General features: G+C 34.2%; 4 protein-coding genes across 4 annotated transcripts; all 4 read right to left on the bottom strand.

The window, feature by feature from the left end:
• Positions 1–144: 144 nt before the first annotated feature.
• On the bottom strand, positions 145–783 carry LOC106771222. Its single transcript, XM_014657160.2, has one exon. The coding sequence runs from the start codon at positions 694–696 to the stop codon at positions 415–417; it is 282 nt and encodes a 93-aa protein (XP_014512646.1). The 5' UTR covers positions 697–783; the 3' UTR covers positions 145–414.
• Positions 784–3,773: 2,990 nt separating this feature from the next.
• LOC106769643 (vesicle-associated protein 4-2) lies at positions 3,774–7,891 on the bottom strand. Its single transcript, XM_014655349.2, has 7 exons — positions 7,061–7,891; positions 6,524–6,594; positions 6,083–6,164; positions 5,873–5,991; positions 4,720–4,797; positions 4,510–4,629; positions 3,774–4,073 (listed from the first exon to the last, which is right to left on the bottom strand). The coding sequence occupies exons 1-7, from the start codon at positions 7,320–7,322 to the stop codon at positions 4,014–4,016; spliced, it is 792 nt and encodes a 263-aa protein (XP_014510835.1). The 5' UTR covers positions 7,323–7,891; the 3' UTR covers positions 3,774–4,013.
• A 1,137-nt stretch (positions 7,892–9,028) lies between these two features.
• On the bottom strand, positions 9,029–10,275 carry LOC106771343. Its single transcript, XM_014657310.2, has one exon. The coding sequence runs from the start codon at positions 9,469–9,471 to the stop codon at positions 9,205–9,207; it is 267 nt and encodes an 88-aa protein (XP_014512796.1). The 5' UTR covers positions 9,472–10,275; the 3' UTR covers positions 9,029–9,204.
• Positions 10,276–10,549: 274 nt separating this feature from the next.
• On the bottom strand, positions 10,550–11,106 carry LOC106771512. Its single transcript, XM_014657505.2, has one exon. It carries the CDS (start codon positions 11,010–11,012, stop codon positions 10,746–10,748), a length of 267 nt encoding a protein of 88 aa, XP_014512991.1. The 5' UTR covers positions 11,013–11,106; the 3' UTR covers positions 10,550–10,745.
• Between the last annotated feature and the right edge of the window lie 8,894 nt (positions 11,107–20,000).

Below are 20,000 nucleotides of genomic sequence, written 5' to 3'. Positions count from 1 at the left end.
TTCCAGAACACAAAGTAGAACACTCAAAAAATTCAATCCTTAACATCCTTAACTCTTCAGGCTGTGACAGTTTAAGAGTTAAACCATAATTAAAGATATTTTGTTAAATTAAACTCAGTTGATTATGATAAAAAGGAAGTACGGTTTGAATAATTTTAGGTATTCTTATTAAAGTTCAGATCTCATCATCACCATCCACTCTTTGAGAGAGGGAAAAACACGTTATCTTCTGTACAAACATACATAGCTACATCATTTACAGGATCACATCATTCCAAGTTCTTCTCTCCAACCGAGTCATCTCCTCTGACTCGGTCAGGTCAACTCAGAACCAAACCCGATCCGAAAACAAGGCCCGGGAAACCATTTCCAGCCACCGCTCTAATCTTTACCGTTGTCAACGCCACGCATGGTTTAGCCCTGACCCCAGCAACTCAAGTACATCACTTTCCTCAGAGACTCGTCCGCTTGAGTCACCCTTTTCTCCACGTCAGAGCTCCCCGCCACAGCGCCGGCGCCATCGGTTCCCACGACGCCGGACAAGGGGCGAAGATCCGACAGAGCCCCGCCTGAGAAGAGGCGGCTGCGGTTGTGGTGGATGGAATTGAGCGCCGTCTTGCACTTGTAGCCAGGATCGGTGTGACCCTGCGCCACAGCCACGGTGGCCGCCATCCAAACACGGTTCAAGTAACTCATATTTGTCTTTGTTTTTCTTTTCCTTCTGTTCTTAATTCACATAACAACACAAAGAGGTGAGCGAAACGTTAGTAGTGAAATGAATGGGAAGAGGAAGAGGGGATTTATAGAAGAAACGTGAAGCACTAGGGATACAGATGGGCCCCACTCTCCACCTAAACATATAGATTAATACGTATTAGAGATTTGGTGTATCACTTTTAAGTCTTCTTTAATACCAGTACTTTATACACGTATTTAGATTGCGTGAGATACTATACAAATTCCAATTAAAATTATTAATTTTGTTTGGTATCTTAACAGTATAATTTAGTTCAAGACAGGTAGAGAATTGATGATAAATATTTTTTTTTATTTGAATAGATTTAAAAATAAGTGAGAGTGGATTTAAGTGAGAATGAATTTAGAAATAAATTTTTTTAATCGATCAAATAAATTAAATTTTATATTAATTTTTACAAATTTTATTTTCAAATTTAGTATCACTTACTATTTTACTTCTTTTAATTTATTCAAATAATCAATAACAAAAATTAGCTTTAAATCCTTTTATTTATTCTCTTTAAATCTACTCAAATCAACAAGCGATAACAAAGTTTAATTAAATTTAAGTGATGTGTTTAATTTAATATAATGGTGAGAGACAGTATTAGTATTGTTGGTGAGGGATAAGAGTGGTGGTTCGAGGAAACAGGTGGTGGACTTATCCGAATGAGACATAATTGTCACTTATGACTCATCTTTTCCTCCTCCCACATTAATGTCCCTGTCTTATTTTATCTTTATTTTCTCTCTCTTCAATTCTTCACCAAGTATGGGTCCCATCCTCAGTTCGTCTGTTTCATAAACTCTGGTTTAGGAAGATTGTTGTTTTGTGAAGGGGTAGTTTTGTCCTTTCACAGATGGCCCATTCTTTTTCGCACTTTTCTTATTCATTTGATTGTATACGTGTATGTGTGGGAACTGTGGCAATGACACGTTGGTGTTTGTGGCATTCTTGGAGGATGGGCCTGCAGTACGATGATCCATTAGTTATGGGCCGAGGGCAGCGATCACGTGCCTCCGCAGGGCTCCATTCTCTCTCTTTCGCTCTCACCGCCACCGCATAACACTTGTCATTTTTCTATTCGTTCTTTAAGATAAAAAAAACAGCTTTTACTCTTTACACTTTTACACTTTACACTTTACACCACCTTCGATCATAGTTTGAGTCACTATTGTTATTCATTACTTTTTATAAACTATTCATTTATTTTTTTTAAAAAAGGTTATTATTTTAATTCACTCTTTCTTCATGTATTTCTTTGATTGGTCTCTATAATTTTCTCTTTAACATGTGCTGATGTATGGTTTCGTTTGATGTGAGTCGCATATGTATAACTAGTATAACCATATTGTTAATAATTTTATTTATTTTTACTTGAAGTGATAAAATTGTCTCATAATAAAACTATTTCTCTAAATATTTGACCTAACTCAATGATCAGGATCCAAAAATTTTGAATTAGCAAAAGTAGAGTCCTAACTTTCATTGTGTGGATTTGAATGCATGGAATTACTTCTCCCTCAATTGAGACAGTGAAAGATGTTTCACTGAAGTTTTTTACCATACAACATGGTCTTGTAAAAGTAGCTAGTTTCGTTTGTACTCGGATGAACATGTGAAAAAAAGACAAGTTGGTGGTCACTCTAATCAGTAACAGCTTATGCAATCATATATGCAGAGAAGACGTTACTTTTACATGTTTTTTGGTAAAAAATCAGTGTATGAAGCCACTAGAATGGATGGAAAGCACGTTGTTTTGTTTTGTAGAGGATGGATGAACTTGGCCTATTTCTTGTACAATGAATTTCGACATTCGCCATTTATGCGAAGGAATCAATTCCGTGTCCTTTATTCCATTAACCCAAAACCTGCAGCATTTTCTTGGTCACAGTTTATACTATCATAATGTTATCTTTACCATCAAAATTTCAACGAAATTATTACCACATTATTCATTAGAACCATTATTTACTGGAACCTTTTTTTTTTTCTTTATCATTGTCTAACAACAAATCAATAATTTTTTATCTTTTATAACATATCTAATATTCTCTGCTCCAAAAGGCATAGCAGCTGCTCTATCATCAGTGATGGCAACCCCAGGATTAACATCATGATAAGCTCCAATAATTGGTACTTATATATTGCACTTTAAAAAAAGGAGATATGCTCATTTAATTTTCAAAGTGGACCTACCCACTTTGTTTTGTTTGTTAAATCAGCATCTGTATACTGTATTACAAAGACATGCCCTAAAAACATATATAAAATGACAGTGACTGATAGTTAATTATCTGTTCTTACCAACTTTCCTGACTCATTCAAGACACTAACCTCTATTCACAAAAATTAAAAAAAAAAAAGTCTTTAGAATATCTGACTTGACTTAATCTCCAAGTGGTGAATTGATTAAAAAATATAATAACAGTAATAAATTAATAGCTTTGAACGAAATAACTCTATCATCATGTATAACATCTACAATATGCAGAAGCTGCTGGAGTGGATCCCTTTGGATTCAAAGGTAAAAGCAAACATTCTGGTAAAAGGCAAAGCATTTCTATTTTTGGAATGTTGTAATGTTAGTATAATCAGATCATGTACCAAAAAAGTGTAACCAAATCAAAGACGAAATAGGAGATCGTTTCAAATGCGTATTCCACTGTCCCCAACTAATATAGTGACAAGCCCTTAAAAAAGATATCCATAGATCGTGACTATTAACTAATCATCTATTGATTAATTTTCCTGACTGTTTCAAATCACTAACCTCATTTTTTAACAAAAAAGAAGTATAAGATCTCTGATTTCGTTTGATCTCCAACTGATGAAAATAATACTTAAAGAAGCCTTACTATAATTATAGCCGCCATGAATTCTACCAACTTTGTTTTCTCTCACCTGATAAATAAACTATAAACAACTAATGGCTTATCAAGACCGATACTATTTTAATATAATCAATTGCATTGATCCATCATTCAAAGGAAAAAAAAAAATATGTTGAAGACAAGAATAATCCATTTACTTCTTAAACAAACGAGCTAAAATTATAGATGATGTAAAAGTAAAATTAAGTATTCACTCGCACATGACAACATAGACATTGTTGACAATGAAAAAGAAAGGATTTCATTATTGCTTTGTAGCAATTTTCTAGGCGCTTCAACCACGTATGACATATCAGATCAGAGAGTCTGGAATTCAATTTCAGAGTATACAATCAAAGAACATTAAGGGCTTGACCCAAGAAAAGGAGGAGAGAAACACTTTACACTGAATGAACACCTTGGACCTGCTGTTGGGCCAAGTATCTTTCTCTTCTTTCTTTCTACATAAGGAGAAAAGATGCAGAATATTAGAAAATGGAATGAGAATATTCTAAGAGTTATTTATGCATTATTGGTACAAACAATTTTACATTCTCAACTGATCAGAAGTCATGGCAGATATGACTTTTGCAATAGTCATTGTAAGTGACTATATATGTTCAAGACCTGCTCATGGATCAGGCAGGTAAAACCATCGCTTTAGACCTTAAAAAGAAAAGGTCTAAACATTTTTCTTTCAGTACTAGTGCTTTAGGCCTCCAAGAAAAAAAAAAAAGCCTCAAAAAAGTTCTTTTAGTACTAATTGCTTTAGGTTTCAAAAACCCTTGAGTTTGCTTAGGTCTCATTCTTAAGTTTGTTTTAAGCCTTCCAAACTCTTGAGCCGCCCTGTATATATTATGTACTCAAACAAAGAATGTGGCAAGAAGAGTGTCTAACCCATTCATCTATAACAAGGCCTTCTCCGGCTACTTGAGGACCTTTCTCCTCCGGTGGTTTCTTTCGCACTTCAAGTGCAGCATCAGCCTCAGCCAACATCCGTTTGAGCTTATCCAGTACCTTACAGAAACAGCAGCTTTCAATTGTAACTGCAAATAATAAAATGGTAGTGGTCTTGTGTCATGTCATGTGTGAGATATGTAGTCTTACAGGACTAGGCCGTTCAAGGTCCACAAAAACAACCCGTAGAATTTGCTCTATTGCCACTTGATCTCTTTGCTCTTCAAACTGCAGGAAAAATTATGTCACATTTACATTTTAAATTCCAATTTGTTTTGTATACTGAATGCATGCCTATTTATTCAAGAAACCAAAGCACTTCGATGAAAATGTTCAAAGTAACACAATAGATTTAGCTTATTTATCAATGCAAGGATAAGTCCAAGACTTGCAAGTCACACATGCAAAAGATGAATTGTGAAAAATGATTTTGTGAATACTTGCAATCAGCTTAAGGCATTTTGAAATGCATTCTTCGTTGTTATTTATCTTTAATTTGAGAATTACAGTGTAAGTAGGTTGTGTACAATATAATCAAAGTTGTAATGCTAGCAACAAAAAGTGTTCCATAATATTTTTACTTTCAAAACCTTATGTACTCATCTTAAATAAAATGGATTAAGAGTGATATACTGGAAAAGGCAGTTCATATAAAATTCAGTTCTGACATTACTCGTGAAGAAAATCAGGAAACGTTCAGGAATGTGTATATTCAAGCATGATACATGTCACAAGCAGATGTTGAGAAAATAAATAAATAAGATACATCAAATCTCACGTACACAGAAAGAAAGTAAAATTAGGTTATGAATATGCACAAAGGTTCCAGAACCTCCTTTCCAATAACACATGCCAAATTCCCGTTGGTACAAAATAGAATCTCTTAGAACTATTTATAAGCACAAGTTATTTTAAGGAATTCAACAGTGCTCACATGGATACATACAGCACAATGGTTCCAGAACCACCTTTATTTCCAATAACTAACACATGCTAAACTCCCATTCGTACAAAATGGAATCTCTTTGAACTATTTATAAGCAAAAATTATCTTAAAAAATTCAACAGTACACACAGAATACAAATTCCTTGAACAACATCATTGGTTAAACTAATATCTTCAGTTTTTCCACACAACAAAAAAACAACTGATTTAAGACATATACACCATCAAGAAAATGTTAACTGTTCCACGAACAGGAAGGAGGTTTAAAATCTATCTTACATGAACAAGCTAAGATACAAATAAAAACTACGATGATGTTGATGCCAGATATCATCAAAAGGAGCAATAATAAATTACCAGTTCAGGTACATAATCGATTTCACCTTGCACTTTTAGGCTCATGATTTTAAACTTAACCTTGCTTTTTTGTTCAATTGGTTTCTCATTGCTCTCTGGTGGCTCCACAAACTTGAATACTGCCAAAGATGTGAGACAGTTATAAGAGGAATCACCAATTTCTAAGCATTTGGCCATGTTACTTAGCACGAGTTTAAAAGCACAAATTACCGGTGGCAATTATACTTTCACCAGGGGCAAGAACACCACCTGGAGGACGCATATAACAACTCTTGGGTGCTGTTGTTTGAAACTAAAAAAAAAATGTATCAGCATTAGGAGTAACCTAAATAGTGGATAAACATAAGAAAAAGGCAGTATATAAAAATATAAGTGTTGATATCATTCTATAGATATATGCCATGATGAAACCCTATATGAAGAGGGTCATGATCAACAAATTACATTTCCCATAGTAATTTACCAAAACTTAACTTTCATGCATGTGTAGAGACTAAAACTTACAGTTTTCTACATCATCCGATGAATACCATGAATGACAGAGTTATAGCCAATTTATTAGATGGAGTAACATGATGACAATGTTGTCTCACACAATTTCTGAATACAAGAAAATGATGGCAAAGAAGAAAACAGGAATAGAAACCACACCTTGAAAGCTACATGAGACTTGCAAGTGTTTTCGATTGCGATTGCACTCCTAACTTGCTTACCAGGTTCATCTTCAAATAAAAAACAAAGTCACATTGAATCAGGCAAGGACAAACCTAACATCCACTACAAACAAATCAATGAATCTGTTTTCTCATCATCATATACTTGATTTCATCTATTAAAAGACAGGCCACCTTAAAATGTAGCAAAACAATAAAGCAAGGTAAAAAAAAAGGAACGGACAAATGTGAACTTTAGCCATGATAACTATGATTAGAGCTACCCATTCACAAGGCTGCAATATGAAAATGAAATATCTAGACCAAGCAATTGAAACACACACACAAAAGAATAATTCTAAATCTTCTTATAATATCTTCATATAAATCCTCTGCTTCCTTTATATTGTAAGTATTAAATAGTTTTTAATGTGTCCAAGATATTAAATATATTTCCTTTTTCATTTAATACTTAACATATAAAATATTGAAAAGATGTGTCGGAAGGTATAAACAAGTTTCAAGAGACACCTACATGGAAAGTAAAGCTTATTTGTAGGATCAAGACGGAGCCTCCTCTTTGTAGGGAGGAAAGACTTTGCCACTGATGAGACCGTGGTTGAAGAATGCTGACCGGATCTATCAACAGATTGAAGATTATTCTGGTGAACATTGTGCGTGTTGTAAGATGTGGAAGATGAAGAAGAAGATGGAGTGTGAGTTGTTTGCCAAAATGGCTTTCTACAAAAACTCCAAACCTTCCCAACAGACCCTGATTTTTCGCTCTCCACCTCCATTTCACCGGTCACCGCCACTTCCGGCAACTGGGTCAGAGAAAAGCCTGCAAAGTTTCAAGCTTTGGGCTCAGAGAGAGAGGAGCAGGAAGGTAGATTTGGCAGGTATGGCAGAAATACTATGAGAGTTGTGTCTGTTGGTAAAAACGCTCGAACGTAGCAAGTCTGTCCGAGAAAAAGCCAAGGTATTGAATGTGACCCTTGGCTCTGTTGTGTTGTGTTGTGTCGTGTTTGATTTACAACCTTTTTTCTTGTTTTGTCGAAAACGGTGGTAATTACCTTGTACTGGTAAGTACCTTTATGAGTGAGACAATTTGGTAGCAGGGAGGGTGGCGTCAATTTTACTGTGATGGAATGGAATGAAAAATTGGATTCGGACTCATTGCAGCTAATTCTGTGCATTTGATTTGTGTGTTTGAGGTCCGTTTCGCTTATGCCATGGATTCCCAGGCTTTACAGTTGTTGTGATTCTCCCTTCTCTGCAATCATTTGCTCCTTCTTATCAACATTTGACATATGTGTAACAGGGGCATCACACCTTTTATCTATCCAATAGTAATTGCTTCTAGTTGCAAAGTTATTTTTAAATGATTTTTATGACAAATAACTTAAAAACATCAAAATCTTTTTGGAACCTTATTATAATATCACAAAAGAAAATAGTCTTTAATCCAAAACGAAATACAGTCACAAGATGAGCTGTGATTTTTGCTCTTTCAAGCAAAAAGCAATTTGGGATAAGAACAAAGACAAACTCAGCAATCCAAATAAAGTTGGCTTCATATCTAACATCAGGGTGGAAATAAATCTAGCCATGGATTGGTATTTCGCTTTATTCTCTTCCCTTTAATTTATTATTATTGTTGTTATTTATCCCTGTGCTTGAAACGAACACAAAATAAAGCTACTTCACGCTTCTTTATTAGCCACCATTACATAATATGGTTGTAGAACATTACTAGCAAGTGATTTTATTAAGAATGACCCCACAAAAATCACTAATTCTTGCCTCTGTTATGGCCCCTCTTGCCTAACTGGATCCCCCTCTTATTCTAATTATACAATAATATATCCTATTATCATGAATTCGTAATTATTTTAATTAGTAATATGTTTGGAATAATCCAACAACCTCGCCCAAAAGCTACTTTCTATAAATAAATAAAAGTTGCTAAAAGGTCTCATAATAGTTTACTAATTAATTTTCATATTACTTCAAATAAAAAACCATCATCTTCTCTTTTTCTTTTGGCCTAATACCAATTCAAGATTAACATAATGATAATCAAACCAGACCATGGATTGTTTCTGCCAGGGCAGGTGTGGCACTGTCACTACCCAGAGAATAGTAATTTCCAAGGAGATATGAATCATAGCAATCTCTTTTTGAGATCCTTATCAAAATTGTTTCAAAGCATAATAGTAGTTTATTTATTTATTATTATTATTATGTTAGGGGGAAAAGGCACATCCAAATTTAGTTGCATTTTTCAAAAGCCTCAATTTTCTAACCCCAAAAGAAAGAGTCCTGTTTTAGTTCTTGTTTAATCAAGTTTATAAACAATAATTGGTGTTTCCTTCCAATTTTTATTTTTTATTTTTTGTCTGCTGAAATCTAGCAAGTTTCAACAGTGAAATGAAGGTGTAAACTTATGTTTCACCCTCTGAGAGGTACCAAGCATTATAAACAATGAAAACGTTAAAGCAGATAAATTTGAAATGGATTAACACATTCAGATAATTTTCATTCATCAAAATTTACATCCAAATCTGTCGCAATAGAATAGCAATTCTCGGACATGACCATGAAATCTATGCCCCACCTTCCCTTGGGGACAAAGGTTCAATCAAATTAGACACAAAGTTTTGTAATTGCCTTGTGACTCTAGTTGGGACCCCAACAACTTAAGTACATGACTGTCCTCAATGATTCCTCTGACTGCTTTCTCCCTTCTTCCTTCAATCTACCAGAAACCATAGTAGAAGAAGAGGAAGAAAGATTCTTTGCCTGAGACAAGGATCTCACGTTGTTTTTTACTTGATGTTGAGCTGATCTTAAGGCATTATTCCACCTGCAGAGACCCTGGTCCTTCAAGGCCTCCACAACTCCAACACTGGCTGCCACAGCCCAAGTTCTGCCTGCTGAACACATCTTGTATAAGGCTTCTTCAAAGAAACTCTTGCTTTGATTTTTAAAGGATCAAAAAGTAACCCAATTGGGACTTGATACTGTAGTGTGATTTGAACGAATGGAAGAAATATATTGCAGGATTTTAGATTGAGAGAGCAATTGAAATGAAGGTGGTTTTATATTGAGAAGAAGCACTTGAATGTGATGTCTGACAAACTGCTAAACTGAGGAAACAGCCAAAGATTTAGAAAAACCATAGGCATAAAGTATTGGTTAGCTAGCAACTGGTTTTTGGGTAGCCAGTGGTTTCGCTGTGCATAAAGATTTGGAATCAAGTTCAATGAATCCGTAGTTTTAGGACCACCTGTCCCTTTCATACAAGTGTTGCACTCACTTAAACAATAAAATATTCAAGTACAAGTTTTTGCTGTCACTATGATGCCTGCTTGGCAAATCAACACACTTTTGGCATCTAATAATTGAGGTTCAATGTAAGTTTTTGTTGAATAATTTAAATATACTTTTGTTTAATAAACTCACATAAAAGACTGAAAAGTTAAATCAATTAATTGTACTGTTTAAATTTTTTCAAGAAAAAGCTTTGATGTCTGCATTACTTCCAGTAGAACCATGAAAATAACAATGAGATCTTAAATACAGCACTGCCAATGTTCTAACACATCAAATCGATCTTTGCAGAATCATATTATTGACTTGAGAAATTTTGGTCGTGCAACAGTTTATCGTAACATATATAATAAATTATGCAAAAATGTGATTAAGTTAATAAAAGTAAATATTAAGCTATAGACGAGATAATATAATTCTTGCACATGCACTCCACAATAGCTATAATATTTAGCTACTTTGAGAAAGAATATTGCATGTTATATCAGATTTAATAAAGTATATATATTGTTGCAGAATCATACATGACTTGTGCATGAACATAACATAGGTCGATATTTTATTAGAAGGGTTACAATACAAGTATAAGTACTAATTGAGTTTTTGTATTTCTCTTCAATTAAAAGAGCTTCAAAATATTAATTGGGTTGTTTCTCTTTCTAAACAATGCTATGTAAATAAGCAATATTAGTAAAAGGGAAGCAGAAATTCACTGAATTGATATTCTTCATGATTACTGTTACAATGAACAGATAGCAGTAGTAATGATATAAATGAATGCAGACCAAACATGGCAAGAGGCATTTCCTTCTCGATGTGGCACAATTTCTTCATGGTCCACATTCAAAGAACAGAAAAGTTTTCTCCATATTGTCTTTCTCTTTCCTTCAGCTGGGACCCCAGCAACTCAAGTACATGACTTTCCTCAAGGATTCTTCTGACAGTGTCGCATTCTCTTCATGCATTTTGCTAGAAACCACTGCAGAAGAGGAAGAAGAAAGCTTCTTTGCCTGTGAAAACGATCCAACATGGCTTTTCACACTTTGCTGAGCTGACTTGAAACCTGAATTCCATCTGCAGAGACCCTGGTCCTTCAAAGCCTCCACAACGCCAACACCAACAAACACAGTCCAAGCTCTCTTAGGTGAACTCATCTCTAGTAGTAGTTACAGTGATTCTCTCAGTTATGGTAGTGTATCTCAGTATGTATCAGAAGAATACAAGCACAAGATTTTGAATGATGAAATATCGAAGTGAAGGGTACTGATATATAGGATGCAAAAGTCGGTGACTGAAAGAAGATGCCATTTTTCTAAAAGTAAATAAATGATTTTTAATTGCTCAGTTTCCTGTTTCAGTTTTGAGCACCACGTGTCGGGGATACACACGTGCCACGATGCCATGCAGTTGCATTGCAGAGGAAGGATTAAGTTACACGTGTAGATTCTGGCTTGAGAAGGAGACAACGTAAAAAAGCAACAGGTTTACAAATCTCATAAAACCAATCAGCGTTAGATAGACCCTGGTTTCTGGGAAGGGATTGAATCCGCTTGTTGTCTATTACTCAATTCAAGACATTAATTAATTAATCCAAACATGTGGCTACCAAGATATATGACCTTACATCCATATATAATAGAATGAAGTTTAGCTACTATTATATATATATATATATATATATATAGCATTAAAGTTAGATAAAATTGATTAAATGAATGAGGAACATGAATCTTTCTTGCTTAAAAGCGTTTTTACGGTTGTTTTTCCTTATACGTCATAGTTTATGAACCACAACATATACAGGCGTGGTAAAAAGTCTGTGACTATAAGTTGCGGTTGTAATCGCGGTCAAAAATTCTAGGAATAGACCGCGGTTGCACAAGGAACCGCAGCCAAAACCCCATTTTTTAAAAAATAAAAAATTGTTCCACTATAGGCCGCGGTTCGAACCGCGGTAAAAGACCAGAAATAGACCGCGGTTCTCACAACAACCGCGGCCAAAAGTCATTTTAAAAAAAAATAAAAAAATGACAAACTTTCTACCACGGGTTTGGTCAGAACCGCAACATATTCTCATACTTTCTACCGCGGTTTTGGTAACAACCACGACATATTCGCCTGCAGTTTTTTAAAATAGCAGGTCTGCTTTTGTGATATCCAGTACCACAAAAACAGACCTGCATATGAAATACATGTTCAAATTCAATTTCAATACATCAAACAGATGTTCAAATGTATTTTAACATCACATAAAGTTCAAATACATAAATTTCACTTCATCATCACTTCTCCCCTCAGCACTAATGCATGGTAAATTAATCCAATTCCTATCCATTCCTAGATATTACAAAATTACAACTGTATAATTTTACATATTAAATCAATTCAATCATACAGTCAATTCAGTCGTACAATCAATTGAATCATACAATCAATTCAATTATACAATTAATATCTAATCATATATTATTATACATTATTCACAAATTCATACCGATATCATAATACAAATTACGGGCATTTGATACAAATATGATGCACCAATAAACGAAATATTTAATCATACAATTAATATCTAATCATATATCACAAAATATGGTGCACCAAAAAACGAAAGCAAACATGGAATGAACCCAATTAATACTTGGAATGGGTGCGGTGAGGAGGAATTGGCATGATAAAGAAGATTGGGACGCCGGAGAGGAATGGCAGGTCGGACAAACTCTTCCCCAAGTGGAAGTTTGACGATTCTAATCGGTCAAAACTCTTCCCCAACGATGAAAATGACAAATGCACTGAACAAATTTGATTTCAAACAGTGCAAATCGCTGGAAAATCGAAGGAACTGGGCTGCACAGTGGTCGTCGACGGAGAAGAAGCAACGCTGTTTCTATTTCGCAAAGAAGACGAAACTATGTGGCTTTTTTTATTTTTTAAACCTAAAAGAGGAATATGATGCGGTTAAAAACTTAACCGCGGTAATAAATGGGTATAGGCCGCGGTTCCCCACTTAACTGCGGCCTATTCTCCTGAAAAAAAATAAATGAAAATGGCATTTTTGAAATTTTTTTCAAACTATATGTCGCGGTTCAGTGCCCAATCGTGGTTTATTCCCTTAAATATTTAAAATTTATTAATAGGTCACGATTGCTCAGTGAACCGCGGCCTATTCCCTGACATTCTGAATCCCTCAACTACCTTCCCAATTGCCTTTTGGGAATGTCAGAAGGTTGCAGGGGGGAATAGGCCGCGGTTCTGTGAGCAACCGCGACCTATTCCCCTGAACCTTCTGAAATTTCCCACGTTGTCAGCACCTGCAATAAATTGGTAGGGGAATAAGTCGCGGTTCTGTTAGCAACCGCAGCCTATTCCCCTGCTAATTTATTGCATTTCTAACGTGGCGTCAACGGCAGAATGTTGACTGGGGTATAGGCCGCGGTTCTGAGGGGAACCACGGCCTATAAGTTCGACTTATTTTCAAAAATGCCATCGCGCACTATTATGCTGCGGTTTCTGATGAACTGTGGCATAATGTGCGCTGTAATAAGCCAGATTTTTACTAGTGAGTCTTAGTCACGTTCTCATATCGAAAACTATCGTTTCTTCATTTAACTCTAGACATTTTAACCATTCCCAAAATTATCTTCTTGCTAGACCAACATATATTCTTTTTTTGGGCAAAAGTTAACTTTTGTTTCATACCCAACTGCTTTATCTCGTTGGCCAAGGCAACTTCTTCCTAAGCGAGTGTTTAGTATTCTAGTTGGGCAAATGATGGAGTGGCTAAGCCAGATGTTCTAGCTGACAAGTCTTTATTCATTTTCGATCTTTCATTCTTCTATAAAATAATCCCCAAGAGAAAAGATAATTATATCTATCTTAAAAGAAAAGTAAAAAATCTTACATCTTTCAATAAGAATAATACTTATAAATACATGAATGAAAACAAATAATAGGTTCTAATGTACATGAGTAATAGGTATTTATCATACTTATTATTAGCAAACAATAGATTTCAATCTTAAGAGAAGTGTTTTCAAGTCTTGGTATCAAAATGGTAGATATGGCGATCGATAAAATAGAAAGAACACTAAAGAAACTTGTAACATTAATCAACAAAGTTGTGATCCAAATTGTAATAACAAACATTAGATTAACCATTTTCCCTCTTTGTGGCATTTTAGAATGTATAAATTGTTCCACAATTTGTCACCGTTGAAAAATACAAAATAAATTTATTTATATTTTCTAACCTTTCCCTAGATAGTTACAAGATTTGAATTAAAATTTGAATAAACTATAAGTAACTACTCTAGAACTACCTTAGTGGTTTTTAAGTCTATGTGGCTTTAGCGGTTGACATCCATTAACTCTTTATAACGACTGTGCTTTGTTCTTCTCGATTTGCCTTTTGATTTTGTCGATAACTATTCTGGATTTGCATTTTTTATCAACATGTTGACAAAGGACAAATAGCTTGATTCAAAAGAGTTACATGCTCATTCTTATAACATTTATCTCGTAGAGAGTCACTGGTAAAATTGTTCACTATTGTGGAAAAAGTTTTTGACGATAGTTAAATGAATTTTTCTATTACAGCTTTCAAACCATTGTTGAATAGTTCATCGTTAAAAGTTTAATAGAAACAACGACAATTTAAAGTTTCAAACCACAACAATTTATGAACACCTTTGTTAAACAAATGAATTAAATAAAAATAAATGAAAATGTCATAGGGTTTAGGGTTTAGGGTTTAGGGTTTATCTCACTGACACTATAAACTCATCTCAATTTTAAAAAAATGGAATTAGATATTGAGATATGACGATGATTAGTGTATTAATCGTCGTTATATTTCACAAACAACGAAGGTTTATGTAATAATTGTTGTTAAAGTTGGTATTCTTTTTAAATATACTATTTACAATTTTGTTGTATCAAAATTTTGTCTGAAATTTCAACAAATATAGTCATTCCATCAGGTATAATATATAACAAAGAAAAAGCTCTTGAATAATAATTATTTAACCATTCAACAAAATTCATAAAGATATATATAGAAGTACTAAATTAAATCTAACTATGTGTTGGGATAAACTTAAATTTTAGAGATTTATTATTTTATTAGTTTTGGGTATAGTAATATTTGGTTTGATTTGATAGAGATAAAAGAGAAATGAATAGTTATGATTTTGTGTTTATTAGGTAGAATATTATTTTACGATAGAATAAGGAGATTTTATTTTTAGGTAAGTTATATTTTATTGTCAGTTTTTATTATTTGTAATTGGCCCAAGGCTCAATTTGCACCAATTTAAAGATTGCCAAAGTTTAATAAAAATCATTCATAATGAATTGAAGAATAAAATTATTTCTTTTGGTCACACTATAAGTGTGTAACACTATCAACAACTCTAAATTCTTATATCTAGTGAGAAAATATATTGTCCATGTTTTCTAAACATAGGCTAATGCTTTTGAAAATAAATTAAAGTTGAAATTAGTGCACATGAAAATGAATTATTTTATATGTTTAGTAATGAGACATGTCTTATTACTATATCTCAACCACTTTCATAACCGAATTCCACAATGGAATACATCATTCACATAATGTAATAGTCACACTCATAACTATTAATTTATTTATTACACTACATCATTAAAATTATTTAGATAAATTAAATGATAATACAAAAAGTAAATGAATGATATGAATACTTGAGGAACTACCATGTGACAAGTTAAGTTGTGGTACTTATCTACCACTTCATATGTTTTGTTCACTAAAAATACTAAAATAATAATATTTAATGTTAGAAACATGATATTGTATTTTCAAAGTTATTAAAATAGTAAGTTTTTTTTTAAAATAAACTTACATATTTATTATATTTATTATATTTTTCAACTGACTATGACTTTTTATACAAGAAACAAAATCATAAACAATATGATCTGATAATAATATAATTAGTCCTTAACAATAAGGATTACATTAAAAATTAATTAAAATATAAAAAGTATAACATATTAAATAAGGACATACTTAGTTATTAAAATTAAGGTTAAATATATGTTTTAGTCCTCATATTTGTTCCCCATTCTCAATTAGGTCCTCATGTTTTTTTTTGTCCCAATTACATCCTAATATTTGTAAATTTGAGACAATAAAGCCCTCTCCGTTAACTAGTCACTAACGCCGTTGGTACTATGCTGAGCTGTAACGGATCTTTATTGTTTAATTTAAATGAGTCCATTACGTGACATTTTTTAATTAAAAAAAATGATTTAATGAGTCCATTCCTCTTACAAGAGGGCGACACACAGATATCTGAAAACCATTCCTCTTATAGGCCTGATAGTGCTTTCTTCTTTTCCTACATGTCCATGGAAACCCTATCCATTAAAACTCCTTTGAACAATTTTGCATTTTCTGCAATTGAGTATCCTGAATTACACGAAAAAATAATCAGAAAAGAACCAAAAACGAAGAGTAAAAGCAGAAAAATAACCACAAATACCAACATAAGGATACAAAGGGGTTGTTAAATCAGCATATAGTCAATACCTTCAAGGCTCCACTTTCAGATTCACAGCCATGTTTTCCCACCATAACCGCATCTCCAGAAGGCGAATATGAAGGATTTAATGCAAATACAACAAAATTAATTTCAGATCCAGATCGAGGGTATTTAACGAAAGAGAAAGAGCATTTAACGAAAGTCACTCAAAATTCCCATTACAACTTCCATTATGAAGCAGGTTTGGTTGAAAAGGGGAATTGTGATCTCAAAATGGGTAACTGGCAATCTTTCTCTACATCAAAGAAAAGCACAAATTGGGTCGAAGGATTTACTATGGGCTAAAACAAGTTGTTGAAGGAATCACAGACATCAACAACCACCTTTTAGAAAATTGAAAACCTCAAGGATTTACTTCCCGCAAACAAGTTGTACTCCTCCATCACACTCGTCTCCTTTTCATTATGAACTTCATCTACAAAACTCTTTTTGTTGAAATCTCCTACATTTGAAGATGCATTAGGCAATTTATGACATGTTGAAAGGTCTGCAGGGCCACCAAAATGAAACAGGGAGAAACCAGTGTCTTGTTTCTTGGCATAATTACCATCTCCAACTTCCCCATTCATTGCTGCTTTTTGTGAATTAGCTCTGCTTAGAGAAACCCTTCCCATTGTAGATATATTAAGATGCTCTTGAAGCATGGATGTTGGCTTAGAAATTCGAATCGCTTCCTCGGTATTTAAGCCTTTAGCTCTGGCAAATGGCTGATAAACTAGAACGGAAACAGGGTTAAATAAGGGTGTTGGTTACTGTAAGCCACCATATTGCAAGCAGAATCTCCAGGGTAGAACAAATAAAAAATAAAAGAAAATTCTCCAGGGTAGAACAAATAAATAAATTAACCACGTAATTTCAGATCCAGATCGAGGAAATCTCGCCCTGGTAACACCTTCCAAAACCTCAGATCCCAAAACCAAACCAATCCATACCGAACCGAAAAACCAATACGAAACCTAAAATCAAAGAACGCGAGAGAAATTAAAATCCAATGGGATTAGTTAGTCTTCGTCTTCGTCTACTTCTTCTTCTTTCGAACACCCATCCCTAATTTTCGCTCTTTTGAATAGGAAATCCCAAGCTTAGAGTTAAATCCCTAATCCCCAATACAAATAAATCCCTAAAATCCCTAATACAAATATACGTGTCACGTAATGGACTCATTAAATCATTTTTTTTAATTAAAAAATGCCACGTAATGGACTCATTTAAATTAAACAATAAAGGTCCGTTACAGCTCAGCACCGTGCCAACGGCGTTAATGGCTAGTTAACGGAAAGGGTTTTATTACCTCAAATTTACAAATATTAGAATGCAATTGAGACAAAAAAAAAACATGAAGACATTGAGAATGGAAAACAAATATGAAGACTAAAACATATATTTAACCTAAAATTAATGTATCGTATTTTTTTGTCGCATAGTAAATGTCGTTAGTTTATGTGGTAAATGCCATTTTTTCAGTATTGATCATACACTTAAGTTTTTGTGGAATATAATCCTCTAGTTTATAACTAGTGAGGCCAACACTAGCAGCCTTAATCCAAGCCTTGCTCGTTTCCCTACTCATCGCGTTATGATGATGATCATCATCGTCGCAGTTGTTACAGCTCCTATTAATAGAAATGAGTGATGTAGACGATGTGCTTGTGGTTGGTGAGTGAGTGGGAAACAATAAATGCTTATGGTTGGTGAGAGAAACTGGGAACGAGAACAAACCTGGTTTTGAGAAACCAGATGCTGTCTCTAAGCGGTTTTGGAGAATATAAGAATATAACTTGTAATGCATTATGGGACGGATAAGGACGTCCACTAAATCTTGGACTACGTCCACAGGCCCACAGATATTTAAATAACTTAAAAACAATATTATTTTTCAATTTTTTAAATATTTTTTAATTATATGATTTCACCTTGTTTCTCAATATTAATTTTTTTTAATTATTCATTATCAGTCTTTTTTTTATTTATTCGTCAAAATAAAATCTAATGTCGTTTTAAGATTACAATTTGGTACTTTTAGCAAATATTTTATTTATCAGTCATTTTTTGTGTCTGGATTCTTTGTCTAATTACTTATGAAATATTTTTGTAGTCTTAGTGATCATATCCACTGTGGATGTTGCTTGACTGGCAAAGAGAATTTTAATATTATAAATTAATGTAAATTGAGTTAATATATATATATATATATATATATATATATGATGAAATTAGTAGTTCTAATAATGAAATTATTGTTGTTCATAAGAGTGGGTTATGCACTGGAAGTGAAACTCTTCGTGTCGTGCAAGGTGCAACAGATGTCACTAGTGTAAAATTGTTGTCTAACGTTATTCCTTACACGTCGGTTATGAAATGGTGAGATGTATATAATTGACCGATGGTATTTTCGTAAATAAGTTAGTTTTATAGACGTCGGTCGACTTGCAAACCGACGTCTAAGTTAGTGTAAACGTCTGTTTCACCCTAAACATACGCCCATGTGCCTGACAGGTAGGTGAGGAGTCAGTCTATTTCAACTATATAGATGTCAGTTACGAGGGGGCTAGACGTCTATCTTGCTGCAATTAATGCGATTCAACTACTTCGCAGGCACGTAGACGTCACTTGGTACGGGATCGACGTCTATATGACTGTAATTAATGCGATTCACCTACTCCGTATACGTCCCTTTGTTCAGGATCGACGTACATAGACGTCGGCCTCCTAGGTCCTCGTCGTCTACTGGACTGACCGGTTACTGAAAAGTCACTTCGTTCAGTGCTTTAGACTTCAACTCTCCTTGTATGCGACGTCTAAAAGGCCTGAAAAAGGCAGGTGAAAAGTCTCTTGGACGTCAAATTAGTGATGTAACCGACGTCTATAGATGTTGGTTGGTACGATGACCGACGCATAAATTCAACTTAAATAAACCGCAAACTCACAGTTACTCGCACATCATCTTCTTCCTCCTCTCCTTTATTGTCTCTCGCAGTTACACGCACAATCTTCTTCCTCCTCTCCTTTTCTCTCTCTCGCGGTATTGCATTGCAGGTGCGTTTTTTTTTATTTCAACTGTTTAAACTTTGTTTTAGTCCGATTAAAATGGTGTTTTGATCGTTTATCATGTAATAACCGATTAAAATGTGTTTTCGTTGTGTTTTAGTGCAATTTTGATCCTCTCTTTGGGTATCGTAGTACCACATTCTCCCATTGCTAGCTTCCTCACAAGAAAAGTGGCGTCTTTTGGATGTTTTATGGCTTTTCGATCCAAAATGGAACTTGGGTCCTTGTCTAGTTCGTGTCACTGTAATTTTTTTCCTTTTGTGGTTGAATGGGAACTAGGTATGGACCCAGGTTCTGTTTTGGGTTGAAATGTCATAAGAGATGCAAAAGACGTAAGCTTTTTTGGTGGGGAAGCTAGCGAAGGGAGAGTGTGGTACTAGGTTATCGAAAGACAGGATCAAAACTGCACTAAAACACAACCACTATATTAGACGTTGGTTAGTGCTATGTCGGACGTCTATAGTGACCATAGACGTCAGTTATTGACATGTTTGACCTTTATATGTTCCC

The sequence above is a fragment of the Vigna radiata genome, chromosome 8 (genome assembly GCF_000741045.1).
Source record: "Vigna radiata var. radiata cultivar VC1973A chromosome 8, Vradiata_ver6, whole genome shotgun sequence".
Taxonomy (NCBI): domain Eukaryota; kingdom Viridiplantae; phylum Streptophyta; class Magnoliopsida; order Fabales; family Fabaceae; genus Vigna; species Vigna radiata.
The sequence above is the reverse complement of the archived record's forward strand: the minus strand, read 5'-3'. Positions and strand labels throughout refer to the sequence as shown.

What these genes read in the sequence shown, in the direction of transcription:
- LOC106771222 (XM_014657160.2), bottom strand. Translation starts at nt 696, where the DNA reads ATGAGTTACTTGAACCGTGTTTGGATGGCGGCCACCGTGGCTGTGGCG.
- LOC106769643 (XM_014655349.2), bottom strand. Translation starts at nt 7,322, where the DNA reads ATGGAGGTGGAGAGCGAAAAATCAGGGTCTGTTGGGAAGGTTTGGAGT. An exon ending in TCGATTATGTACCTGAACTG is followed by an intron (nt 4,798 to 5,872) that starts GTAATTTATTAT and finishes TTTTTCCTGCAG; the next exon opens with TTTGAAGAGCAAAGAGATCA. An exon ending in ACCTTGAACGGCCTAGTCCT is followed by an intron (nt 4,630 to 4,719) that starts GTAAGACTACAT and finishes TGTTTCTGTAAG; the next exon opens with GTACTGGATAAGCTCAAACG.
- LOC106771343 (XM_014657310.2), bottom strand. Translation starts at nt 9,471, where the DNA reads ATGTGTTCAGCAGGCAGAACTTGGGCTGTGGCAGCCAGTGTTGGAGTT.
- LOC106771512 (XM_014657505.2), bottom strand. Translation starts at nt 11,012, where the DNA reads ATGAGTTCACCTAAGAGAGCTTGGACTGTGTTTGTTGGTGTTGGCGTT.